The following is a 27,497-nucleotide window of genomic DNA, read 5'->3' as shown; positions in this document are numbered from 1 at the left end:
TCTGAGCAGATAACTTTGGTTGGCATGGGCCCAGAGGCAACCCCTAGGCAGGCTTGAGGCCTAGTGACCTGGTTGGTGGTGACCCATGACAGGGCCTTTTTGGTGGTGGTTCCGTGTTTGTGGAACAGCCTCACTAGAGAGGTTCATCTGTCTCCCACATTCTTAACCTAAAAACATTCCTGTTTACCCATGCATTTGGTGGCTGAAAGATCCGGCAGCCCTGAAATTATAAACTGCAAGAGTACGTGATTGTTTTTGGAGGCTTTCAACTGGTTTTTAGAAGGTTGTTTTTAGAAGTTTAAATTGTATTGTATTGTTGATGTGTTTTTCCGCCCTGGGCTCCTTCAAGAGAAGCGCAGGATATAAATTTCAGTAATAAGATGATGATGATGATGATGATGAACACGACCCCAAGTGACACAAGCCCTGTTTCGTCCCATCCGTCTCCTTGCAAGCAGAGAAACCACATGCCCAAGCTGCCAGTTTGCCTTTATTTGTTAATTGGTTTTGTTTTAAGCCATTTAGTACAAGAGTCCAGGAAGAAAGGGAAGTCGATTCATATCCGAAAAGAAGGATGCAGCACATCAGGGTAGTGAGTAAAAGCTGGCCTTTAGAAACACAGGCACAGACACACGTGGCAGTGACAGCTTCACAGCATCAGAGAATGTGGGACTGCCCCTTCCCCTCCCCAGACCCCTTTGATGCCAGACCCTGGGAGACATCACACAGAGGAAACAATAGGAAGCAATTCCTTGGTGTTTGTTTGTTTGTTTGCATGCAGGCAGCAAAACGAGGTGGTGCAATGCCAAGGGGAGTGAGATAACTGCACCACTTCAAGCCACGAGTGGGGAATACCATTGTTAAATGCTTACCCATGAAATGCAGGAAGAAAACTGGCGCATCAGGGAGGCAATTTCTTGCACAGCCTGTTTTCCGTTGTGCTACTTTCTACTTACAATTTTTTCCATTAGAGTGCCCAGATGCAATGCAAAAGAGTTGTGCGTGGCAAGCGACACATGCTGAAATCGGCTGCACAACTCTTAAAGGCGCAGGAGCCCTCTTCCTCTTTTGCATTTGGCCACCCTCATTTTTCACATAGGGGATACTATTACAAAAATGGGACACCCCAGACACATCCCACCTGCAATCTGTGGTGGTACAGTCCGCTCTACCGTCTCAGAAATGGGTTGCGAACCATCCGGATAGCCTATTTGATAAATAAATGCCACTTCGCTCTGCTGCAGGTCGGGCCCAGGCCAAAGCAGGTCTCACCCATTTTCCTGCCAAATGTACAATTGAATAGTCGGTCTCCCAGGTCAGGAATCATTTTCAGGGTTGCACAGAACATTATATTTGAAAGGCACAGTGGTTGCCCCGAAACTGCACCTACATCTACAATCTAATTGCCCAGAAAGTCAGAACAGCAATATGCACCTTGATCTCTCATGGAAGGTACTGTATTTTTTGCTCTATAAGACTCAATTTTTCCTTCCTAAAAAGTAAGGGGAAATGTCTGTCCGTCTTATGGAGTGAATGCAGGCTGCGCAGCTATTCCAGAAGCCACAACAGCAAGAGGGATCTCTGTGCAGCGATCCCTCTTGTTGTTCTGGCTTCTGAGATTCAGAATATTTTTTTTCTTGCTTTCCTCCTTCAAAAACTAGGTGCGTCTTATGGTCTGGTGCGCCTTATAGAGTAAAAAATACAGTATATATTTTTATGATGATCCTGCTGTGAATCCCCAAAATTTTGTCACATTTACATAGGCACATCAGCAGACCCAGGCAAAAGCTGTGCATGGCTAGAACACATCTAAATAGAGCTATCAGCAGTTGTCTGTGTCTGAAATGTGTATTCGGGCATTCTGAAAAGTCACCTTGGGTTATTAGCATTTACTTGTGAATATGAGCATCCCCCAAATTTTGGACATTCGAGCTGCAATCCTGTGTGGGACAGGACTAAAGGCAGTTCTTCTGCCTGATCCAACATCCAACAGAAATGAGATTGGAGAGGTTCTGCTGTGCTCCTTCGTCCTTTTCTGCTTTTTGGTTTGTTTGTTTTTAACTAATTCCATCCCATTACTCCAGGGAGATGAAATAAAAAAGCAATAAAACACATCAGCTCCTCAACTGGCAAGAGATTGAAAGATCTGTCCATTTTGGCTCTCTCCATTTCTCCTTTCCTCCAATCTTAAATTCGGTTCTCCACATTTGTTCAGCAATTTTCAAGTTAAAAAGCAATCTGTGTGAAAATTCACCAGCATGTTAGTGCTGATTTCTTCTAAGAATAATCACTGTATGCGGTTTCCACTTCTCCCACCACTTTCCTCCAGGAAAACCCACTCTCTAGGGTCGAATCAGAACAAACAGCAATTGGGTTTTCCGTGGATTGATGTTTGTTCAGATCAACACTTAAAGAGCGGGTTTTTAGGAGAAATAGCAGGGCAAGTGCTTTCTAGGAATGGGGAAAGTGCATGTGTGGACAAGCCCTAATACACACAATTCTGCAAACAATTTCTCCTAATTCAATGCATTTTTGTATGTCTCTTTCACAAATGTATTCATTTTTATGTTTCGGTTTTCTGATTGTTTGGGAAAGAGCATATCTGATAGATTTGGCTCTAAACGCCAACTGAATCAAATTTCTCCCCCATCCCTTCGGAGCTGGTGTAATTTATTCTCTTCTTTGGGGGGGTTATTCTGGGGACTTCCTTTGGTTCACACCCTCCCCAGTTCAGAACTCTCTCTCTCTCAATCTCTTCATCCTTGGAGATGGAAAACAGATGATTCCCATGGCCTCTGGGATGCCCTTCCCAAGGGGCCACAGGACTGCTCTGCCCACGTAGCAAATAAATATGCAGCAAAAACTCCCAAAGACTTTCCACCCCAACACAGACCAGGGCCACTGGTTGCAGTTCCAGCACCATGCTTTACGTGGGTTTTTAGACACCAGTTTTTTCGGAATGTGCTCACACGTGTTTGCAATTAAACACAAGAAGCAGCCTGCAACAAACTGCTCCTATGTAAAGCTAGGAAATATAAGAGGGTAAAGGACCTGGGGCAGTCTGGAAGTCATTGCCACAGCAGTAGTACCGGAAAAAAGAAAGAAAGAAAGAAAGAAAGAAAGAAAGAAAGAAAGAAAGAAAGAAAGAAAGAAAGGGCTAGATTAGTGCAGTTTCTGCAGTTAAAACAAAAGCTTCAACTGTCCATCAGTCCTGGATCCGAAACTCTTAAGTCAGGGCACACGTTTCACACTGAAAACCATATTGGAGGTGGAGAATTATTTCCAAGTCATTTGCATATCATTTTATACATACACGAGTATCATCTGCTTTAAGATGGCCGGTGCCTGGTAATGGAGAGGGAGGATCTGGATCTCACCACAAGAGAATGCCAGCCAGCTGGGGTGGCCAAGATCCAGATATGGCTGATCCCAAACCTCACGAGGGAATCCAGACCCTTCGAAAAGGGGCTTTGAAAAGACGAGGGTTAAGGCTGCAATCCTATGTGCACATACTCAGGTGTCAGTCCCATCGAGCCAAGTACAACTTGACTTCCAAGTAAACATGCAGTAGGATCAGGCAGTTAAAAGCGGGGCATGACTTTGAGGTCACACGGAGCTCAGTGGGGGAGTGTTAACCGCATGCTCAGCTTTACTCTGATTGAAATCAATAGGACCCAAATGCGTGTGCAAATTTGTCTGCATCGCGCTCAGGCAGTGTTCTCATTCCCCCCCCCCCAAGTGATGTGGGGGCAGGAATCGCCATCAGTAATTGTTTTTCTTCCTTAAAATTAAAAAAGGAATCTGACATCATGAGGATTCCAAAGAAGCCTATAGGCCGTATAAAAGTGCTTTTGTGGAGTGGGAATCGCATGGGGCTTGTCACCTGTGCCCTTGCGTCAAGGTGTGATTGGTCAAAAGGGGAATAAGGCATAGATTCCCCTCCCTCCTTCCTCCCACCCCACATACCTAAAATACTGTCCCGTGAAATATCTACAAACATCACAGACGCATACACACGCACGCCCACCAATTCCAGACAACACAACACACATACCATATAGACATGGATACCCAACTCTATGTCCTCCCAGGCACACACAAACCCAGTTCCCAAACACACACACACACACACACACACACACACACACACACACAAAAATTTACATAAGCATCCCATGCGAAGCACACATGCATCTTACTTTCCACTAAAAGAAACAAACCCACACAAGCAAACCGATATACAAAGACCCTCCAATCCTAAGTAAACTCACAAATGCGTGGCTGACCTTCCCCTTGCCTGCCTGCCGCCCCTAAAGCTTCTGGAGACGCCAAAGTCTGCCTGGCTTAAAAGCCACAAACATATGGTCTGGGAAGAGGAAGCAGGAGGTTGCCTGGTCACATTACTCTAACGAAAGAATCCCTTGTACCCCCCTGGCACATATGCAAGAAACCAAGAGTCTTGTGCCTTGCCCTCTCACCAGGAACTGGGAAAGCAGGAGAAAGGGGAGTGGCTGGGTGCTGTTAATGTTTTAATGGGGTTAAAACAACGGTTAAAAAGTTAGAACTCATCCTGGATGGAAATACTCGACGATATTTTTTTTAAGGGGAGTGATATTTTTTTTAAGGGGAGTGATCAGTGCGCGGTCCGTCCCCAGCTTTCAAAGAGCCTGCAATATCACCCAGCGATGTCACGCAATAGCATAGCTAAGTGAACAGCGCCCCACTGTGCCAGCTCAGGGAACTGCACTTCCAGGAGCACAGCCACCCTCATCATACGGCTCCCCTAGTCATCATCTTAGGGTCAGCGTTACCGAAGCAAACCAGGTGACGTCATCCAGGGGTGGGGTTCAGCCACATCACTGTGCCCCTTGCACCAGAGATGAAGGACCTCCTCTGGAGGTGCTAGGAATCCACTGCTGGCAGTGGAGATGGAGGGGTTGGGAACGAGAGACGTAGCATGGAGCGTAACATAAACAGCCGTTACGGCGAAAAAGAGGCTTAAAACGATGCGATCAAAGGCTCTGCCATGATGTCATGCCGGTCGAAGTGTGGGGGACATCATGCAGGGTTCCGCAGCTGCCTTTGGAGATCTGTGTGCTCTCAAAACAAAACCACAGGCCACTCCTCAAAACAGGCAGGCGCAGCAGCCAGCGAGGGGCCTGGGCACGACGTTCCTGGGACCTATAGCGACACATCCTTCCTTCCAATACCCACATCCCCTCCCCCCGCGCCCTCCCCACAGCAAACAGTACCACAATATAATTCCATAAACACCAGTGGGGGAGAGGAGGGGGCAAGGACCCGGAGCCCAGCCCCGAGAATCCAAGGCTGGTGGCCTTCTCAGCAGTAGCTGTGCGTCTGGCCCTCTGTGTACACGGTCCAGCTGGGCCCCAGGTAGCACCCGGACGGAGACCCCTCCCTCCTCTCCACGTTGCCGTACTGTGGCGGAGACTCATCCAGCTTCCGTAGAGACGAGGCGGGTGCCGAGGCCTGGCTCCCTGGGCGGGCAGGGGGTCCATCGTAGGTGATGATGGGCTCCGGGCCGTAGGGGGAGCGGCCCCAGCAGGCCGGAGGCGGGCGGTAGAGCTGCAACAATGTACGGCTGCAGGGCAAAGCATCCATGAGGTGGCGGTACTGCCCCGTGGCGGGATACCCCCAGCCGAGCCTCTGCTTCTGAGGCAACGGAGGTCTGCTGTGGTGTGAAAGAGGCTGAGGGGCTCCGGGGTCGGAGTGGCTCCGGGGGTGTGCCGCTTCAGGTGGCGGGGAGGGCGGAGGGGTGGTGGATGGGGGCTCAGGGAACGGTATGTTGACGTAGATGGGCTCTTGGCGGGCCGTCATGGGAGGCGTGGGCTGGGCGTGCGCCCGGGGGTTCTTTAAGATGGGCTGGAGGGAGGAGGGTGCTGGGGGGAGGAGGGGCTGGCGCCACGGCCGCTCAAAAACCCCGTAAGAAGCGTTGAAGGTGGCCAAATACTCCGGGGGAGGGCAGGAAGGCCAGGGCCGGGCCAGGCCTGGGTAGGCAGGAGGCTCCCCCACAATCTCATAGTAGAGATTCTCGTGCTCCAGCTGGGGAGGAGGGGGGGTCCCGTTGACCCCCACCCGGGAGGAGGCCGGGAAACGGCCGTGGTGCCGGAGCTGGTGGTCCGGGAGGTAGGCCTGGAAAGCAGGGGGTCTGTTCTTGAAGGGCAAGTGGCCAGCGGCTAAGGGGAAGTGCGGAGGAGGCGGGGGCTTTGGCGGGGCAATAGGCTGGCTGGGCAAGGGGTAGGTGTCTAGAGGCTGGCAGGGGGCAGGGCAGGGCACAGACAGGGGAGGCGGCTGGTGGCGGAAGCTATAGGCACCTGGTGAGGCAGGAGACGGGGAGGACAGGTGGTAGGGGTCCGAGAAGGACTGCGACGGGTGGTCTCTCTGGGCGAGGTCAGCAAGGACCCTCCGGTAGGGGGAAAAGGAATCCGAGCTGCTCGGGGGGGACGCCTGGCTGAGAGGCACCTGGAGAGAGAGAAAAGCAAGGGAGGTGGGGCCACGATTAAGGACTGGGGTGGAAATATCAAGTTTATTAAATAATAGGTAAAGGGATCCCTGACCATTAGGTCCAGTCGTGACTGACTCTGGGGTTACGGTGCTCATCTCGCTTTAGTGGCCACGGGAGCTTCTGTACAGTACAGCTTCTGGGTCATATGGCCAGCATGACTAAGCCGCTTCTGGCGAACCAGAGCAGTGCACGGAAACGCCGTTTACCTTCCCGCTGGAGCGGTACCTATTTATCTACTTGCACTTTGACGTGCTTTCGAACTGCTAGGTTGGCAGGAGCAGGGACCGAGCAACGGGAGCTCACCCCATCATGGGGATTTGAACTGCCAATCTTCTGATCGGCAAGTCCTAGGCTCTGTGGTTTAACCCACAGCACCACTCGTGTCCCTATTAAATAATACACTGCTCTTAAATGTCTGGGAAGTGTTCCACCTTTCAGGAGCCCTCGTAAGTTCTCACCCCAGCCCAGCGCTTCCGGAACCCACAAGGCCCTCACCTGGTTTTCCCCCTGCCGGCTACGGAACTGGCTGCCAATGCTCCTGCCCCTGGCCTGGCCTTGCAGGGCCGGAGGACCGGGGGCCTTGGGACTGGGGCGCACCATGGAGTAGAGCGCCCGCGCTCCACTCGTCATCTCTCCCGCCTTGCACTCCAGCGACAGGGAGCGTCGGAAATGCGTCCGGGGTTCTCGCTGCCCGCGACCAGTCTGCTTCTGGCGCTTCTGCTGCAGCGCCGCCTGGTGGGCGCTCTCGGCCAGCGCCAGCGCCATCAGCCGAGCTGGGTTCTTGGGGGGAGGCGGAGGCGGGATGTGCCGCAGCACAGACAGCACGCCGGGGGAGTTGGGAGCTGCTTCGGCCTTCGGGCCTGAATAGGAAAAAAGGGAAAGGGAGAGATTAGAGCCGGCCCTCCCATTGGAGTGAAGCATCTTTCCAGGACTAGGAGCACAACAGAAAAACTTATAACTGGTTGTTGCTCCTCTTCCAGGATGGAGCACAGGGAGGTTCCTGATGAATGCAGGATGTGGTACCTGCGGCTCTCCAGATTTTGCTGGATCACAACTCCCATCATCCCTGTCCGTCAGCTGTGCTGCCTGGACCGGTGGGAGTTGTAGTCCTAAAAGTCTGGAGGGCACCAGGTGGGCAAAGGCTGCTCCGCTACTACTTCACAGTAATAACAGCAGGAAGCAAACAGTCCTTACTGTTGGCATAATTTGAGCAATGGGTTAAATTACACAATGCTTGGACTCATGCCTTGGGAAGCACATCCCCCACGCCTGGAGGTTCTGAGATAAGGGTACCAGGTGCACTGGGTTACCATAGCAACACCAGCGATACCGGGTGTATGATTTGCTGAGTCATTCACCTTCCCATTGGTTCAGGAAATATGCCTATGTGTAGAGATTTGTATAGTTGTCTCTAGGGCATTGCTTTCATTATGTCCTCTGTGTGCGTGTTTTGTCTTGATGATGTACTGTTTGCATGTCAGGATCTGACTCTGAATCTGTGGAAAGTCAGCGGAAGAGGCTGTGGGTTTCATGCAGTAGTGTTAAGATAAGAATAAGAATATTAATTGTACTGGGTTGCACCAGCCACTCTTCCAACAAAAACAAAAGCATAATAAAACATCAAACATTAAAAGCTTCCTCATACAGGGCTGCCTTCAGGTGTCTTCTAAAAATTGTGTAGTTATTTATCTCCTTGACATCTGATGGGAGGGTGTTCTACAGGGCGGGCGCCACCACCAAGAAGGCCCTCTGCCTGGTTCCCTGTAACTTTACTTCCTGCAGTGAGGGAACCATTAGAAGGCCCTCAAAGCTAGATCTCAGTGTCCAGACTGAACAATGGGGGTGGAGACGCTCCTTCAGGTATATAGCATAAAACCAGAATAACTGTACACAGCAGTTTATCTATAGTTTAGCTTTCTCTCGTGTCTGGAGACAATACACACTTCGTTACTTTGACATCTGGAAGATGTCTGGAAGATGTTCTGCAGGGAGCAGGAAATCTCTGAAGGCTTCCCAGGGGTTCCATGTGCTCTGTTGATACATCACCCTAGCTGAGGAGAATTACCGACTCCCACAAGGCACCAACACTTACTGAGTGGCGACGTGCGGCCTTTGGCTTGCGTGATCTTGCAGCGGACTTCACGCTCGCAGCTGTCGCTCAGCTGCCCGCCAGCAGCACACAGCAGCATTGAGATCATGTGCGGCGGAGAGGCATGCCCACCGGGGCCCCTGGCCTCGCCCCCGGCGAACATCTCCAGCATCTCTTCGGGGAGGGAGACGGGCAGCGGCTCCGATGTATCCTTGCCGATCGTGGGGGGCGAGCAGGGAGAGAGCGCCCGCCCGGGGCTCGGAGGCCCGGAGTCGTCCGAGAGCGAGGGCCGCCAAGCCGGGGGGCTGCACTGGAAGGTCAGCGGGTCAAAGTCCAGGCCACGGAGGCCGGGGGGGCTGAGCTCCAGCTCCGAGTCTAGCTCCGAGTCGCCTTCCAGCCAGGAGGAGCGTCGCCGGGCGGCCACATCTGCCGCCCCGGCCGCCAGACCCTCACCACGGCCGGACACGGAGGAGCCCAGAGAGGAACATGAGCGGCAAGGCTTGAGGGTAGGGAAGGCATCGCTGCTGGAGTGTGGACGTCGCAGGCAGGGCAGCTTGGGGAGGCCTAGGACACGGACAGAGAAAGGAGAAAACCCACACAGGTAAAGGACATGCAACTCCCTGGCTCACTGTCACCCACCAGATGCACATCCGAGAGGAAAGGGGCAAGCCTCAGCACCACACAGGGCAATAATAATAATAATAATAATAATAATAATAATAATAATAATAATAATAATAATAATGGGCGGCTTCCAACAAAGATTAAAAATACATTAAAATGTCACACATTAAAAACTTCACTGAACAGGGCTGCCTTCAGATGTCTTCTGAATGTCAGGTAGTTGTTTATCTCTTTGACATCTGATGGGAGGGCGTTCCACAGGGCGGGCGCCACTACCGAGAAGGCCCTCTGCCTGGTTCCCTGTAGCTTTGCTTCTCGCAATGAGGGAACCGCCAGAAGGCCCTCAGCACTGGACCTCAGTGTCCTGGTAGAACAATGGGGGTGGAGATGCTCCTTCAGGTATACTGGGCCGAGGCCGTTTAGGGCTTTAAAGGTCAGCACCGACACTTTGAATTGTGCTTGGAAACGTACTGGGAGCCAATGTAGGTCTTTCAATACCAGTGTTATGTGGTCTATACTTCTGCCTCTGGGAGACTGGCTGCTTGCATACAGGTGCGCAGTTAGAGATCCCCCCTGAAAGGCAATGGGTGCAAGCCTGAAACTATCCACTAGGGTGGGAGATATATCGTCCCAAACTGGGTCAATATTGTGTTATCGGTTTCATAATTTCTGAACTGTTAACTCTGCCAGCTCAGCTCTTTCCTGCCTCTTGCAGGGGGGCAGCGAATCACAACAGCAGGCGCCAGCAAAAATCACAATGCAGGGAAAACCCTGAAGCCAGCCAGTGCCTCTACATAGCTCCATCCTTATTTCAGACCTTGTGATATATCGGTATATTGCAACGTTGAGCTGGTGGAAACCAGAGATCGCCCAGCCCTGCTTTCTACATCCTGCAGAGCTTCAGCATACATGGCTGCCCCTTTGCAAGGCCACAGCTCAATGGCAGAGCATATGCTTTGCATTCAGAAAGTCCCGGTTTCAATACCTGGCATGGCTAGGAAGCAGGTACCACCTGAGTAGGCCAGGGGTGGGGAACCTGTTCTCCTCCAGGTGTGGCTGGACTACATAATCCCTGACCATTGGCTATGCTAGCTGGGGCTGATGGGATTTGGAGTCCAACAACAGGTCCTCCAGCCCTGAAATAGACAATATTCGACTTGATGGCCAAGCAGTCTGGCAAATGGCTGGCACAAGGCAGTTTCCTTATGTTGCTACAATCTTTTTGGCCAGTGATTGTAGAGGCAGGACCCTCACGGGCAAAGCACCGCCAGCTGCTGGCTCCCTACCTATCAGGTTTAAAGCCATGAACAGAAGCCACAGAAACCTACCCTGTAGACCTGTGCTCAGATTGCTTGTTTGTCCAGCAGAGGGAATGGATGCAGCTACCAGCTGCAAGTCTAAAGGTAGGTTTGTGCAACCTGTTTTTGTAGCAGGGATGGGGAACTCTAGATGTTAATGAACTACAACTCCCATCATCTTTGACCAGTGAGAGCTGGGGCTGCTGGGAGTTAGGTTCCAACAACATCTGGGGGGGCACAGTTTCCCCACACCTGTTTCAAAGGCAAAAGTCACCCGGAAGGTTGGCAGTCTATGCAGCTATTATTCTGTCTTATTTACTGAGTTTATATCCTGCACTTCCTCCCTAAGGAGCCCTGGTGGCAGCCCCTTGTGCCCCCACCTCCCCATATACCCCAGCCTATGAGGTTTCCTCTTACCTGCAATACTGGCCTGCGATGTCAGGGACTCCTCACTCTTGGCTGATCGCAAGGTGACAGTCTCAGGCTGGCCGCCTGAAACAAGACAGGACAAGGAAGTAGGTTATTAACTGAAAAGGGCCTTATCTCAAGGTCTCAATCTCTCTTCCAATCCTCACCCATGAAACAAACTTTATCCACTCTGGGATAAATATAAAGCCATAGAGGAATGCTAGTTGGAGGACTTCGTTTCAGGTTCCCAGGCAGTATATATTGTACACCGGGCAAGCACACCACACCTGTGGAATTTATTATCTGGTGCAGAACTGAGCGTCTGTGTATCTCAGCTTCTTTTTAAAAACAAAGCAAGTTTCTAGCCCTTAAGAGTGCTGACCGGGGGCTTATCCACACTTCCCTGTTGTTTTGTAATATGTTTTCGCCACTTGCCTGGCAGGGTGGTGGAACAGCTTCTCAGTAGTGGAACCACTGCAACCTACCAGGAAGAGTGAAGCAGTGGCAAGGTCTGGGCTGTGTGAACACACTAGTGGAGCAAACCCAGTGCTGCTACAACTCTGGCCTCATCGCCACCTTGCCCCTCCCAGATTGGAGGAGCCGCTCCTGATTTGCACACTGTCCCGAAAATCCATGGATGAAGAAAGCAACCCACGATCGGGTGTTGACCAGGTCTCTCACCTGGCAGAGACTCTCCAAGCCCAAAAAGGTCTCCAAGGCGGTGTGATTTCTTGCGAAACGTGACCGGTGTTTTGCCAATGGCGAAGAAGGCTTTCCAGCTAGGACCTGACGTCTTCCGCAGCCTCCCATTACTTTCTGCCTTTTGCCTGCAGGTGGGAGAGACAGGTCAGCCCGAGGCCACCAGCTCCGGCAGCTAAGCAGTCTGAGCCTGTGCCAGATTGCAGAGAGCCGTCCCAGTTGCCTGCTGTCACTGCACTTACAAAATAAAAAACAACCTACAACCCACTTCCCTCTGAAACATCAGCTCTCAAAGGGTCATTGCACGCAGCAATCTGACAATGGTCTTCACAGTAGCGTAAGAACTGCTTCCTCGGATCAGGGTGAGGTCTGTTTACTCCACCATCAACAGGAAAGCAGGGCATCAAAGTGATGTGAAACCCCTTGTTGTTCTCTCCCACCACCTGATGTTTAGAGGTATACTGCACCTGTACATGGAAGCCCAATTACCTGGTGTCAGGTGAGCTCAACACAGAAGAAAGTTTCCCTTGCCCCTGCAGATCGTTGGATCCCTGCTTAGCCTCTGGCTTGGTAGCCTTGCATAAGGCCTGGGTCCGTGCCTGTGCTTCTTCCAGAGACAGCAATCGGGTGGAGGGGCAGCTGACCACCTGGGATTTGGGTCGGGGAAGGAAGCAGCGCCCTGTTGGAGGAGACAGGTTGCATGAGTGCAAAGAGGGATATGGCCTCATGGCCCACCGTCCGGACAGGCAGCCAGGCCCACACTTGCCCAGAGTTAGGATTGCATGCACTGATAGGGAAAAGAAAGTACACCCCCTTTGCATTATGTGGTTTTGCATATCAGGACATCATAGCAATCATTTGTTCCTTAGCAGATCTTAAAGGTAAAGGTAAAGGGACCCCTAACCATTAGGTCCAGTCGTGATCGACTCTGGGGGTTTTGGCGCTCATCTCGCTTTACTGGCCGAGGGAGCCGGTGTACAGCTTCCGGGTCATGTGGCCAGCATAACTAAGCCCCTTCTGGCGAACCAGAACAGCGCACGGAAACGCCGTTTACCTTCCCGCCGGAGCGGTCCCTATTTATCTACTTGCACTTTGAGGTGCTTTTGAACTGCTAGGTTGGCAGGAGCAGGGACCGAGCAATGGCAGCTCACCCCATCGCGGGGATTCGAACTGCCAACCTTCTGATCGGCAAGCCCTAGGCTCTGTGGTTTAAACCACAGCGCCACCCGTGTCCCATTAGCAGGTCTTAACATTAGGTAATTGCAACCTAAGATGAACAACAACACATGACATATGACTCCGTGTCATGATTTATTTAACAGAAATAAAGCCAGGATGGAGAAATCATGTGTGAAAAACTAAGTACACCCTTACTGCTTCCATGCGAATTAAGAGGCTAAGTAGCAGGCAGGGGCTGCTAATCAAATGTCCTTGCTTAATTGATCATCAGCTAGTATGTCCACCTCTACAAAAGCTTGGCAGTTTGGGCAGTTTGCTGGTCTGGAGCATTCAGGTGTGTTTTAACACAATGCCAAGAAAGAAAGATGACCCAATGCTCTGAGATGAGCATCGGTTTGCTACTTTTCCCAGTCTACAACCTAAGACAAGCGGTCCATCTTGTACAATGAAAGGGCCGGCTGCATTTTGCAACTATTTTAAAAACATTTGGTATTTTAAAAAGAGATACATACATACATTCATACATATAAAAAGTGTACATTCTGCCTGAAAGGAAACCTTTCTTGAATCATTAGAGGAGTGAAACTGGCAGCTGAATCAGCATTCGACTTGCTGGCACCTACCCCTGCCATGCAAATTGCAAAACCAGGCTCATTTGGTAGGTGACGAACCTCCTGGCAGGGCTCTTTAAATATTTGTTTGTTTGCTTAAAAATTTATAGGCTGCCTTTCTGTCTGAAGGCCCCCAAGGAGCTAACAAATGAAACAAGAGACAACAATTAAAAAGGCAGCAATAAAATAAAAAACAGTTATGTTTGCCTTCAGCCTCTGTTCTGCGCATGAATGATTCCCCTGCCACTGCCACCCATCCCAGAGTGGGGGAGCATTTTATTGTTGGGAAAATCTAGGAGCCAGAGAGATAATTTTAGGAGCCAGTTCCAAGGGAGCTGGCCCTCTTTAGTAACCCTGGCCCCAGATGCCAGCCCTCCCATATATATCCTGAATTTTTGCACCCTTGAATATAATGAAATGCTCAAACTGGAACTCCCACAATGTTATGCCAGACCTCATGGTGAACAAGAATGAAATGCTTTCAAGAATCCCAGTAACATCCCATATCATCCCATAGCTCAGGGGTGAAAGCAGCAGCAGTTTTCAACCCAGACCTTCCCAGAATGCCCTCTGTATCCATTCATTTCTACTTAATTTCACTTCTGCCAACAATTAGATGAATTATACCCCACAAACTAGGGAGGCCCCATAAGAAAGAACATAGGACCTTGCCCTATAAGACACATCACTGGTCCATCTAACTCAGTTTTGTCTACACTGACTGGCAGCCACTCTTCAAAGTTCTAGGCAGGAGTCTCTCCCAGCCCTAGGGGTTGAATTCCCAGGATAGTTTAACCATCAATCCCTCTTCCTAGGGAGCTCTGGAAATTGTGGCTCTGCAAGGGGTCTCCTAACCCCTAACGAACTATAGCTCCCAGGATTCTTTGGGGGAAGCCATGACTGTTTAAAGTGGTATGAAAGTGCTTTAAATGTCTGGTGTGGATGGGGCCTCTTCATCAAGGAAAACCGGTGACAGCTCCTTGCCTGGGAATAGATTGGAGAACAGTGGCAAGGAGAACGGGGCTCCATTGACCGTACAAATCCAAGCAACCTGAACTGTCATGGTTTCCTTCAAGAATTCTGAAGCAAGCAAGCAATTCCGTGACAATGAGGCAGAGGGATTTCTTAACAGGTTTCATAGCAGCCTCAGAAAAAGTCCCCTTTGGTGTGAGCTACCTGCGCTGTCCTTGCCGACGGAGGTGAAAGTGTCGCTGAAGAGCACCTGAACGTTGTTGAGGAGGAATTCGACCACGAGGGACTGGACTCGGACTTCCTGGAAGGCATCGGCACCACACTGTGCCACAACCTCCAGAGCCATCGACCTGCCGTAAAAAGCAGCGAGGGGGAGGGATTACTAGAGAGCCGCGTATTCCTGTAAGATGGGCCTGGGGAGGGGACAAGCACGTGCTCACAGCCCCAGAATATCATCGTTGAAAGCCCAGAGGGCACAGTCCCTCGGTAACATGGCTGAGAAGGGCCAGACCCACAAAGCAGCATGATAGAAGCGCATGTGGAATGTGGAAAGGGCCCCATGAGAAGGAGGAGGAGGAGGCTGGTGTTGGGAGGGAAACCCCAGGGAACTGTGGGTAAGTGATGGGGAGGTGTCAAGATCAGGAGCTAAACGGGAAGGTAGAATAAATGCTAGTAAAAGCTCAGGTGGAGATGAAGCTCTCAAGCAAGGATGGTTAATCATTTCCAGGCCGAGGCCTGCATTGGTCAACTCTCTGAAGGCCAGAGCGGGTGCAAGGACAGATTAACAGTGCACACACTGAGTGCTGAGCTGAGGAAGGTGCTATCTCAAAGCCCAGTAAGCAAGGCGCTGGGCTTTGGGAAGGAGGCATGAGGCTCTGACAAGGTCCTAGAGTCCTCCCATCTCCTTCCCAAAGCCTACTTAGCTCTTTCCCAGCTTTAGGAAAGACGTGGAAAGCTCTAGGACCCTGCCAGAGCCCTCACGTCTCCTTCCCAAGGCCAGGGGTCTCCTTCCCTGCCTTTGGGAAGACAGCGTGAGGACTGGGGCTGGGGGGGAGGGCGCCAAATGTTGGCCTTGCACAGGGTGTCGTCGTACCCAAGTATGGTGGGTGTGGCTGAATTGTGGAAGTGGGTAGCCTTGAGGCACCACCAAAAAAAAGCCCTTTGGGCATGATGGCATCACAGCAGGGACCCCCAGGAGCAGTGAAAAGGATGACAACATTATTATTATTTTGCAAGGGAGGAGAGTCATGGGGGAACTGATACAGCCTGCCCGCTAGCCATCTTTGAGCTAGAGGCCCTAAACAGGAATGCCTGGGTAGGGCCCCACAACAATCCCTTGAAGGTAGGGGTAGGGAACCTGACAATCACATTCCCTAGGGGGAAAGGATTGGGGAGCCTATTCAGGTGGTGGGCAAGGCCAAAACATACCTCCTTCTTACACCCGCCCCCCTTAGCCCTGAGTCATAGCTCCGTAGGTTGTGGGTTCGATCCCCACATTGGGCAAAAGATTTTTGCACTGCAGGGAGGGAGACTAGAGGGCTCTCCAGGTATCTTCCAGCTCTATAATTCTAAGATTCACACACACACACACACACACACACACACACACACACACACACCACCAATCTCACACAGTCTGAGACCTGAGCCAGAGCGCCAGAATATGCTGGGGACAAAATGGGGAAAGTCAAGAGCTGCTTAAGAGCTGTAGCTTCTTATCCCTCAGGGCTGAGTGCAGGAAGGGTCGACTTCATGCCCCAGAGAGTTATGGGTAAGGGCTAGTGTTAGTACAGGGGAAATGCTGCGGGAACAATGGAGAGAGGATTGAAAGAGCGCTGCAGGCAAGAGCTGGAGAAGGTGCAAGGCGGAGGAGCATCGTGGCAACACAGGGAAGGCACGGGGCGGGTTGGGGTGGGGGGTGCCGGTGCAGGGCCATTGATCTGGGCGTCTCACCGCAGCAGGTTGGGTGCCCAAACGATGGCTAAGTTGCGGATATGCATGCTGGTGTTTTGACTGTGCATAGCCATGCGGGCCAGGTGCCGCAGCAGGAATTCCAGGGTCCTGTTGGGACAGAGCAGAAGCTGCTACAGCTAGACAGTCCGCTTCGACGGACCGCCGGCCCCCTCGCAAACCCCGCCCTCAACACCATTCCACCACCCCCCCTTGCAAGGGCTCTTGCATTCACCCTCCCTCCCCTCGCTGGGAGAGCCACCTCGGGCACCGTGTTCGCGCCTCAAGCAACGCCTACCTATAGTGCGGTGGGGGCAGCTGCTGAATGACGTCGTGCACTCGCACCAAGCGATCCTCGTTCCCAGAAACAGACACGGCCTCCTGCGACGACAGGGCGGGGGGAAAGCAGAGGGAAGGAGTCAGCGTGCTAGCCAGGCCTCTTGTGGAACACTAGGGCTGTGCACCACTCCCCCTAAGCTTGTGATTTGGACCAGCCCTGATCCCATCCAGAGCTGACCTATATCGGTTTGGGGTCCAACCGGATCCAGTGCACAGCCCTGTGGAGAAGGACTGGGAGAGTTTGCTTCCAGGCCCGATTCAAGGTGTGCACATTAGTGTTTGAAACCCTAAATGACAAGAGCCCCAAATCTCTGAAAGACCACCTCTATCCCTACTGTCCCTCTCGAGTGTTAAGATCAGCAGAGGGGACCCTCTGGGTGGTTCCACCACCTTGGGAAATGTGGAGAATGGTGGTCTAGAAGAGAGCATTTTCTGCGGCAAGCCCTGAATTGTGGAACTCCCTCCCCAAAGAGGCGCATCTGGCAGCTTCATTGCACAGCCTCTGCCATCTTCTGAACATCATTATTTATTAAATTTGCATGCTGTCCTCCATCCAAAAATCACAGGGGAATTTACAATCTTAAAAATGCACCTCTTTACTCTGGCCTTTGACAATTAAGGTCTTTTGTTTTGAGGAAGCCACCTCCTTTACTAAATTCCTAATTTTCTCTTCCATTTGGAACGCTTTTACTTGTCTTACAACTAACACTGTTATGGCGACAGGTGATTGACAGGTGGCCGGCCCTGATAAGGACCCTGGTCCAGCAAGTTGAAAAGCTTTCCCAACCCAAAAATGTTTCCTCTAGCATTTGACCAAAATCGACCCTCCTGCCACTTAAGCCATAGCTGTCAACTTTTCCCTTTTCTTGCAAGGAATCCTATTCGGAATAAGGGAATTTCCCTTTAAAAAAGGGAAACGTTGTCAGCTATGACTTAAGCATGTGCGGTTAAGACCTGCCCGCTGGGGCAACATAGAAGAAATCTTTGCCCTCTTCAATGTGACAGCCCTTGGGTATTTGAAGAGTAAACAGAACAATCTTTTTTAGAGAGGGAGGGGAAAGTGTGGAGGCTGTTGAAAGGCCATGAACAGGAGCAAAACAAAGCAAGGTGATAAGGAAAAATAAATAAATTACAAAGCAGATTTTGGAGCGCGGGGAACAAAACCTTCCATTCTCATTTCATTGCTATTATGAACATGGATACTGTTTATGTAGTTAACCTATTTTAATGGTAATAATTTTGCAATGTTTTTATTGCACTTATTATCTCTCTGTGTGTATATTTATATATGTTTATCTGCTGTAAATCACTTCAAGATCTACAGAAACAACCTTTAAAAAGAAGGACCTAGCAGTTGTCCATGATTCAAGTGCTTCTGCACTCTTTGGCCAGAACACTGGATGATGGGAACAACTTTACTTCTTAGCGGGCAACTGAGCAAATTACTGCATGCATGTTTTTCCTTATATTTTCCCCAAGTAACAGGGGGAAAGCCTTGCTTGTCGTTATTAAAATGAAAGCTGAGAATTCAGGAAAGGGGGCTGAAACATCCCTGGGGTACGCTTAGCGACACCACCAATCCCTTCTGCTCCAGCTTTCAATTGACTGAGAAGGTGTAGTCATGCCTCTGAAGACCCCTGCTCATTTTTATCACTAGCCATGCCTGGATGTTGCCCCTCAAAGTATCACAAATACAAGCCACAAGGAATTTAAAAGGAAGGGGGGGAGAGGAAGAGGGAGGCAGGGTTAACCAAGCCTGAAATAGCCCAGCACGAAGATCAGGTGATTCAAAAGAATAAGGAAGTCAGGAGAAATTGCTGCACATATTATTGTGTAGGCAGCAACGTTGGCGGGCGATGTAATTGTACTCCACTGCTCCACCCCCTCTTCTTCTTCTTTTGTTCCACGACTCCAATTTTTATTGTTTAGCCCTGGGAACACGCACACGGAGTCGGCACGGCCAACTCTCACTTGACAGTTTGAGCACACAACAGCTGCCGTTTCTGAGACACTGGGACGCCCACGGAAACTCACCTGGCACACAGGGCAGGTGATGGATCTGGCAGGGGAAAAGGGAGGGGTCATTGGCACAAGTTGTGCTCACTTTACTGTTTCTAGTACAGTGGAACCTTGGTTTTCGAGCATCTCAGAAGTCGAAGGTTTTGGCTTTTGAACACTGAAAACCCTGAAGTAAATGCTTCTGGTTTTGAACGCTTTTCGGAAGCCGAACGTGCCACACAGCTTCCCTATTGAGTTTTCCGGACATAAATGCTTCTGGAAATGCAGGCTTCAATTTTCAAACATTTCAGAAGTTGAACGGTCTTTGGGAATGGATTATGTTCGAAAACCGAGGTTCCGCTGTATGCTCATGCATTGCCCTGAGGACTACATTGCACAAAGCAACTTATAAACGGAATGATAATGCTGCACACAGGCAGCTCGGAGTCCTGCTCTGGACTCCCCTCCCGAATGTGGTGTGGCGGATGGATATGAGAGGCAAAGTCATTTCAGATATGGTCCAAAGCCCACCTGAACCCACCTTGGATTTCATTCTGCTACCTAGTAACAACAATGGGTGGTAGCTATCTCAAATATATTCAGAGCAGTGGCTGTGCAGCCGTCTGTTGTGGACACTCTAGTTCTGAATTTCTAGCTCTCTGGATTTCCTGCATTGAGCAGGGGTTAGGCTAGATGGCCTACATAAACCACTCCAACTCTACGATTTCTTAAAGGGGTAGCTGAGGAATGGTAGAGGCGGCAGCAGAGACCGAAAGCTGAGTGGGTGGGAGACTTCTCCCGGCGGTCTGCAAGACTCACAGCAAACTTGTTGTAGAGTTGGTAGGTGAGCAGCGGGTTTGGCAACTCCCGGAAGTACAGCTTGCAAAGAGAGCTGACAGAGTGGATGTCTTGTAAGTAGACGTCCCTGGAGAGCTCAGGCACTCGCTCACTGTCAAACTCGTGCCTGGAGGAGATAGGAAGCCGCGGGAAGAGAGAAATTACACAAAGCAAGACAAATTGCACAGTGACCCACAGCCAGGCAACCTTTCGCTTGGCCTACTTAGGGCCAAACATGATGTGACGAGGCAGCTTTCTGCATGTCTGCCCAAAGGGGTGATTCTATTCTATACATGAAAAGAAGTGGGTAGGGGAGAGGACTGAAACCTTTGTTCCTTGCCTTACCACAATGCTCTCTGTTGCTTTAAACTTTTCTCCCAGTTCCAAAACCAGGATCGCGGCACTGATTTATTTAATTTCTATTTCAGCCGAAATCTTCCAGCAGTTCAGAAATCCAACAGAAAGGAATCAATGCAAGACAAGTAAAATTCCGCATTCAAAACACCTAACGATGCTACTGCTGCTTCTACTAATCAATAAGAATTCCATATATTAAGTAGTGGGATTAAATAAATATCTCAGTATAGCATGCGTGGGTAAAACAACTAGGAACCTCAAAAAGAAATCATATGGAAAACGTTGAATTCTCAGAATGGTAATTACACTATATCTATCTATCATCTATATGAAATATTACAAGTAGCACATAAAGCGCTAGGAGTAAACATCATAAATTGATGGGTCACTGTGTCAAGGCTGAGTCAGGCTAGACTGGGAACCCTTGACTCCATATGCCAGCGATGAGAGACCCAGGGCCTCTGGGTCTCTTTATGCTTGGAATGTATCCTTGAGCTGTGGTAACACCTGCTTTCCTGGATGGAGAAAGGTGTGTGTGCATAGGAAGAAGACGTTTGCATGGTGGGAATGCAGCCTAATCTGCAAAGGTTTGCTCTGCCCACTTTTGCATCTTGCCCTGCCCACCACTGACCCACAGTCCACGGAAAGTTGCCTACAAGGTGCTACGGACACCAGGCTGAAAAATATTTCCCTATCCCTCTTGTACGCAGCTGTCCCATGTGGTGAACCACTTCCTGTTTGGGGCAGAACTTTGCCCGAACTACTAGTCTCGGCTCCTGTGCCACAAGGCACAGGGTTCACTTCCTTCCTCCTCCTCCTCCATATGCTCCTTTTCATGGACAGGATAGACCCTCCTTCATTTGGGAGTAAGATAGATGTGGCCGTCATATCCCGTCTAGTTTGGTTGTTAAACCCCACCTCTGCCTCTAGGACTTTCTGTGCTAAACAAGGCCCCGGCCCACAACCCCTGCTCCTCCTGACCAGGGCTCACCGCAACCGTTGGATGTTGGAGGAGACTCCAGAGAGACGGTAGATGCCATCCACAATGCCATGCTTCTCGATGAAATCAGAGCAGGACCGTAGTACCTGGGGGACTGGCATAACAACAAGGAGCGTATCTAATAACAATATAATATAACAATCATCCTTACAACAATCACATAAGGTAGGGCCAGTGCAATGGCTACAGTTGTCCCCGTGGGTCAACATGTTAAATTGGTTTATTTTATTTTTTTCTCAGAGGTTGAGCTCTGGCCACAAGCCATAAAGGACCAGGGAAATGAAAGTGGTAAGCCACAAAGCTGCAAATCTTTAATGTTGGCAACATGATTTATCTGAGCGCATCTCTAGTGAAGAATGAGTTAGCAGCCAAACCTAACAGATACATATTTTTGCTAGTTAGCATGAGAAGGGGCAAAGTCCAAAGAGCTGTATGGCTGGGCAGATACTCAGACCATAGAAATACAATAGCTAGAGAGGGCTCTGTGTGATGTCACTTCCCCTCCTCTTAGCTCTGTTCAGCCCACACATGTGGGCACCCGGAAGGGTAAAGCAATTTATATATCCTCTCCTGCCTGTTAAAACCCATCCCACAGAATGCTTTTCAGTCGGTGGACATACTAGGGACAGAAATCAAACCTGGAGTCCTGACGCAGTTTGAGGAGAACCCTCAGCCACACAGGCCACTTCCACCCCTTCCAACACCGCAGAGGAGAGCCAATTGCGGTGTGGCAGTTAGAGTGTTGGACTAAGGCCTGACAGACCACAGTTCAACCACCACTTAGCCATGAAGCTCATTGGGTGATCTTGGACAATTCACTCTCTCTTAGCCTAACCAACCTGACAGGGTTGTTGTTGCTGAGATAAAATGGACTGTGTGTTGTTTTCCTAGTAGTAGATGAGGCCGCACTATCGGTAACAGGAAGGATCTGTGGGCAAAATTACCATCATTGCCTGAGTTCTTGAGGTGTTCGCCCAAATCGCAGCCAAACACCCTCTCTCGGAGGATCCCACGCTGCTTCAGGCGCTGCTTGCTGGGCCTGGACTTCATAAAGGTGCGAAGGAACCCGATGAGCTTGCCATGCTTCTTGGACACTGGAACAGAATGAGAGAGAGAGAGTTGTGGCCCTTCTCCAAGCCACTGCAGGACAGCCACTGCATGTGGGCTGCATCATAAAGCCCAAGAAAACAGCAAAGATGCTACTTCCATGTACGGATGGAAAATGTTTTCAATCCCAAAGAAAATCACCCTCCCCAAGCTGCTGCTTGCTGCAGGAAGCTGGTATTTCAGCCAATATACCGCCAGAGAGCCCACCGGGTGCTGCTGGACTATGGGCTCCCATCAGCCCCCAGCCAGCATGGCCAATAGTCAGGGATGCTGGGAGTTGCAGCACAACACCATCTAGAGAACCGCAGGGCCCCCCACATTTGCCACAATACTTTCTCTTCCAGGAGAGAGGGCAATCTTGGCGAGGACTTTCGTCAAGAACACAGAACACAGGGGGGAAAGCTGAAGCACACAGCCACTTATGCCATGATCTCAGTCCAGACTGGGGTCTACTAAAGTTGCTATTTAAAACACATTCATGCATGCAGATTCAAGAATGAATTTAATGTAATGTATGCTTAAGTCTAAGGGACACGGGTGGCGCTGTGGGTTAAACCACAGAACCTAGGGCTTGCCGATCAGAAGGTCGGCGGTTCGAATCCCCACAACAGGGTGAGCTCCCGTTGCTCGGTCCCTGCTCCTGCCAACCTAGCAGTTCGAAAGCACGTCAAAGTGCAAGTAGATAAATAGGTACCGCTCCGGCAGGAAGGTAAACAGCGTTTCCGTGCGCTGCTCTGGTTCGCCAGAAGCGGCTTAGTCATGCTGGCCACATGACTGCTGTACGCCGGCTCCCTCAGCCAATAAAGCGAGATGAGCACCGCAACCCCAGACTCGGCCACGACTGGACCTAATGGTCAGGGGTCCCTTTACCTTTACTTTATGCTTAAGTCTGGGTTGGTCCAAGATGTTCAGCTGCCTGAGGCGAAGGACAAGATGGTGCCTTCTTCTGATTCCACATCCAGAATCTGACAGACTGGACACTGGACATTGGCAGAAGGACACCAGGGGCAAGAAGGCTAGCTTAGGGGGTGCTGAGCAGGCCACATTGGGCCATGTCTCACCTGAGGTTGGAGAGAGGAGGCCTGGGGGCCCGGGGATGCCACAGCTCATCCCTTCTGCATCTGCACAGGAAGACACACAGAGCATGAAAGGCCAGGAAAGATTAAGAATTCGGTAGCTCAAAGCTACTGGCATAAGTTGCTGTCCCACACTTCACCTCATTCAAACAGAGTTATTTTCTAGGGCTGGTGACAATCTTACATAAACGCCATCTCTTTTCAAACCACTGCAATCCCTGAGGCAAACACATCAAATCAGAGCAGCATAAGGGCATGAGGGGAAGATGCAGTAATTTTTTTGGACACACAAAATGGCTGCCATAAACCTCCCCTCTCCCCCACTTCCAGTCCTTGTCATTTAGTCGCCTGGGGCATTACCCATCCCTTTAGCACTCTTAACTTGTGAGTCAATGTCTTCGCCAGGGCTACTCGCCATCGTCTGCTGTGCCATTTCTCGGCTGTGGCCTACTTTTGAGAGCTGCCCTGATAGATTTCTAGGCTGCCCACCAAAAAAGCTCAGTACAAAATAAAATGAATTGCCTCTTATTTTTGAAAGCTTCACACAGTAACCCAACTCACATCCTAATGGCGAAAGCTAACACAGGAGATGAAGGCGAGGGGAGTATAATTGCTGAGAAATGATGGTTGCTAGAGATCATGGTTGAGGAAGTCAATGGTTGTAGTGGCTGTGTGAAATAGATGGCAGGTGAAATTGGGTGAGTGTTTATGAATAATATGTGTTATGTTGGTCGAAAGTTTACATTATACTGCCTCATAGTATTCTCTGACTTATTGATATTGTTTATGTGTATGTTTTATTTTTATGTAAATCATTTGACATGGTTTTTTATTGTTCTTACTATTTATGTAATTTTATCTACTATAAACTGCTTTGAGATCTTTGGATAGTAAACCGTCCATGAATGGAAATAAGAAATAATAAGAAACAGAAGGACACAAACAGTAAGACCAGACTAGGAATGGAGGATAAATTTGTTTGGTCTGCATTAAATTCACGCTCCCCAAACTAATACACGAACCGAAACATCCGTCGAAATCCACACTTCTCCAAATTTTGCGATGCTGTTCTCCAACCAAACAATGTCCAGAAGTGCTTACATTTGTGAAAACAGCATACAAACAGCATTCTGCTAAAGATTCTCAAACTCTTTTTCTCTAGGCCACACGTAAAACTTTGCTTGCAGCAAACCAGTTTTTTTATTGATAGGAAATACATTGGAAAACAAATAGATCACAATTAGGATTGTTCTCTTTTGCCACTTGATGTTCTTGCTCTCATTTTGAAAAGGTATCTATCCATATTCTAAAAAATAAAAAATGATACTATACTATACTAAACTGAAATGTTTCAATGTTTCTTTGATTGACCTCGAATCTTCCTGCCACATTTGCCACACCCTTTGAGAACCACTGTGTTAAGGGGAAATTGCTTGCAAAAATGTATATACAAAGTAAAATTCTTTACCAAATTGTGCATATTAAAAGATAACATGCACACACAAAAAGTGAACCAACATATGGGGTGATCAGTTGGCTGAGGATGATGGGAGTTGTAGTCCAAAATATCTTTAGGGCACCAAATTAATAAAGGCTGCTATAGACACACACTGCCCAGCTCTTGTCAGCCAAGTGTACCAAACAACTTACGACTGCAACCTAGATACATTATGCAAATTAAACAAATTTGCATTTGTTTTGCATAATTTATGCCCATTTTTGCACTTGCATAGTTTGATTGATTTGGATAGTCAGTGTGATGGATGTTGGTCTTAGACTGTGGAGACCCAGGTTCAAATCCCCAGGCCATGCAGCTGCCTAGGTGGCCCTGGGCCAGTTGCTTTTGCTTAGCCTAACATGTCACAGCATTACCATGACAGGAAAAATTATACAACCCCCTTAGTTCTGGTGCAATAAAAAGGAGAGCTAGACTGGAGAATCAGAGCACGCGCACAGCTTCTGGAACATTTGTGCAGAGCCGGTCCTAACATTAGGCACAGTGAGGCAGTTGCCTCGGGCGGCTAATTTTAGGTGTCGTGAAAGAGCTAGGCATCTGAAAGAGCACAGCGTTACCCTCCCGCACACAGAAAGACACAAGTGTTCAAGGGTTGTTTCCAGTAATACCAATAAATATACGAAGTTTTTGAAAATGTATCTGCTGGAAATGGGGGTCATTATGTTTCTGCAGCAAGCCGAATTGTAGATCTGGGAGAATCAGCATATGTGGTAGAACACAGCAAGTCAAGGAGGATGTGCTCACCTGTTTTGAGTCCTGGGCTGGGGCGCTCTGAGAACAGCTCCACACACTCACTGGGGAAGAACCCCACCTGGAAAAGAGGCGGGCATGGAAGAGTTCAACGTACTGACAAAGCAAAATATGCCTCCTTAAGGAAAACAACCAGGCCTTCCCCTCGCTTAGGAACTTGTTAAACCCTACCTCAGTTATTTATGCCCACCACAAGTGAATGTGGCAAGCAGGCCATTAACAAAAATTCGGATGCAATCAATTCATCTATACTGGCTATGGATTAACCAGTATAGGCATAAAGCTGTCAAGACAGGTGACGATGGCTAAATTCATGCACTTGCCACACTAGGTGCCTGGAATTGTGATGGAGGGAGTGGGGCTGACTGAAGCAAGCTACTGAGAGTCATGTTTCTCTCAAGCCAAATTGCAAGAGGCCTCTCTGCCAACTTAACAGGGCGCTAAAACGATACTGACCGAAAAGGCATTGGTATTTGCTTTGAAAGGAATATCTGTTTTTTTTAAAAAAAATAAGCAGAATTGTGCAGATATTTTAAGAAAATTCATAAAAAGGCATCTTGGAGCAAACTAAAATATAAGTTTAAAAATAATAATATGGGCATGCTGATAAAATGGAGCTGAGCAGAAAATTAACAGTGAACCGGTGCCAGAAAAAGCTCGTCAGCTGATACACTGCAGGCTACATATACCCAAATGACGTCTCTTCAGAAAGACAGGAGAATGGCATTATGATTCACCAGATGTTGCTGGACTACAGCTCCCATCATGCCCGATCGCTGGCCATGCTGGCTAGGGCTGATGGGAGCTGGAGTCCAATTCTCTGAAAGCCTGCCACTATTTCAGCTCACTTGTTTAAAGCAAGGTGGGGGACAGCTCCACCCCAGTCAGGGCTGCACACCAGCAATGAGTGCAAGCCAAGAAAAAAAATGGGTGGGGCCTAAGCCACCACACACAGGCACACACTCATACCCCTGTCCAGTCACACACACACACACACACACACACACACACACACACACACACTTTCATTCACTCCCACCCACCCATCCAAATTTTTCTTTAATACAATGTGGCCATCTAAGACATAGTGCTGATCCTATGCTTCAACATATCTCTCCTAATGCAATGTGTCTTCCTTTCTGAATCCCAACCTGGAATCCATGCTTTCCCCGCCACCAGCTCCTGTCCTCCTTGGGGGGCATATCAATCACAGAGATGATGTCTCCAACCTGTGCCAAACAAAGTAACAAAACAACAATAATCCTATTTTAGTGCATGGACCATGGTGGGCAATCTCCAACGTTAGCCGTGCTTAAGAGTACATCCACTGAATCTACTAGATTTAAGTACCTCCGAGTAGGCTCAATGCTTTTGGTAGGTCTACTCTGACTACGAGGAACACCCAGAGCCTCTTGTTCCAGGACTTGTTCCAGTCTGCCAGAGTCTGAGTTACAAAGGTATGTACTTCATATGAAGGGGATTAATATATGTAGGGTTGCCTCCAACTAAGTTCTACTTAGAATAGACCCACTGGAATTAATGGATCTAAGTTCACCACGTCCATTAATTTCAATGAGCCTATTCTGAGTAGGACAACCTTTAGTAGTTACATTTTAAATTGGGCTTTTTCTGAAGTACCTCATATATATTATCACATTTTATCAATCTTTTATACATGTCTACCCAGAAGAAGGGACACGGGTGGCGCTGTGGGTAAAAGCCTCAGCGTCTAGGGCTTGCCGATCGAAAGGTCGGCGGTTCGAATCCCCGCAGCGGGGTGTGCTCCCGTTGTTCGGTCCCAGCGCCTGCCAACCTAGCAGTTCAAAAGCACTCCCGGGTGCAAGTAGATAAATAGGGACCGCTTACTAGCGGGAAGGTAAACGGCGTTTCCGTGTGCGGCTCTGGCTCGCCAGAGCAGCAATGTCACGCTGGCCACATGACCCGGAAGTGTCTCCGGACAGCGCTGGTCCCCGGCCTCTTGAGTGAGATGGGCGCACAACCCCAGAGTCTGTCAAGACTGGCCCGTACGGGCAGGGGTACCTTTACCTTTACCCAGAAGAAAGTCCCACTGAGTCCCATTTGTGAAACAAAGAGAAAACGTGCAGAATTGATATATGCTGGCAAACAGCAGCTGATGTTTGTCCACAGGGAATCCCTGGGG

General features: G+C 49.5%; 1 protein-coding gene across 2 annotated transcripts in view; it reads right to left on the bottom strand.

Annotated features, from left to right (window-relative positions):
* Window positions 1-472: 472 nt before the first annotated feature.
* The window catches only part of ARHGAP33 (Rho GTPase activating protein 33), a 52,763-nt gene continuing 25,738 nt past the window's right edge, over window positions 473-27,497 (bottom strand). The window contains exons 8-22 of one of the 2 annotated variants that reach the window (XM_077932074.1): window positions 26,488-26,565; window positions 25,331-25,397; window positions 23,056-23,115; window positions 21,832-21,981; window positions 20,879-20,981; window positions 19,513-19,657; window positions 16,655-16,737; window positions 16,360-16,467; window positions 14,611-14,756; window positions 12,134-12,323; window positions 11,627-11,772; window positions 10,955-11,029; window positions 8,619-9,179; window positions 7,022-7,386; window positions 473-6,483 (exon numbers count right to left, since the gene is read on the bottom strand). In XM_077932074.1, the coding sequence (XP_077788200.1) occupies window positions 5,341-6,483; window positions 7,022-7,386; window positions 8,619-9,179; window positions 10,955-11,029; window positions 11,627-11,772; window positions 12,134-12,323; window positions 14,611-14,756; window positions 16,360-16,467; window positions 16,655-16,737; window positions 19,513-19,657; window positions 20,879-20,981; window positions 21,832-21,981; window positions 23,056-23,115; window positions 25,331-25,397; window positions 26,488-26,565 (3,420 nt within the window). In that variant the 3' untranslated portion in view covers window positions 473-5,340. The remainder of the gene's footprint in view (window positions 6,484-7,021; window positions 7,387-8,618; window positions 9,180-10,954; window positions 11,030-11,626; window positions 11,773-12,133; window positions 12,324-14,610; window positions 14,757-16,359; window positions 16,468-16,654; window positions 16,738-19,512; window positions 19,658-20,878; window positions 20,982-21,831; window positions 21,982-23,055; window positions 23,116-25,330; window positions 25,398-26,487; window positions 26,566-27,497) is intronic. The other variant, XM_077932075.1, reaches the window with a different exon arrangement.

This window comes from Podarcis muralis, chromosome 7, assembly GCF_964188315.1.
Source record: "Podarcis muralis chromosome 7, rPodMur119.hap1.1, whole genome shotgun sequence".
Lineage (NCBI taxonomy): Eukaryota > Metazoa > Chordata > Lepidosauria > Squamata > Lacertidae > Podarcis > Podarcis muralis.
This window is presented reverse-complemented; position numbering and strand designations above follow the sequence as displayed.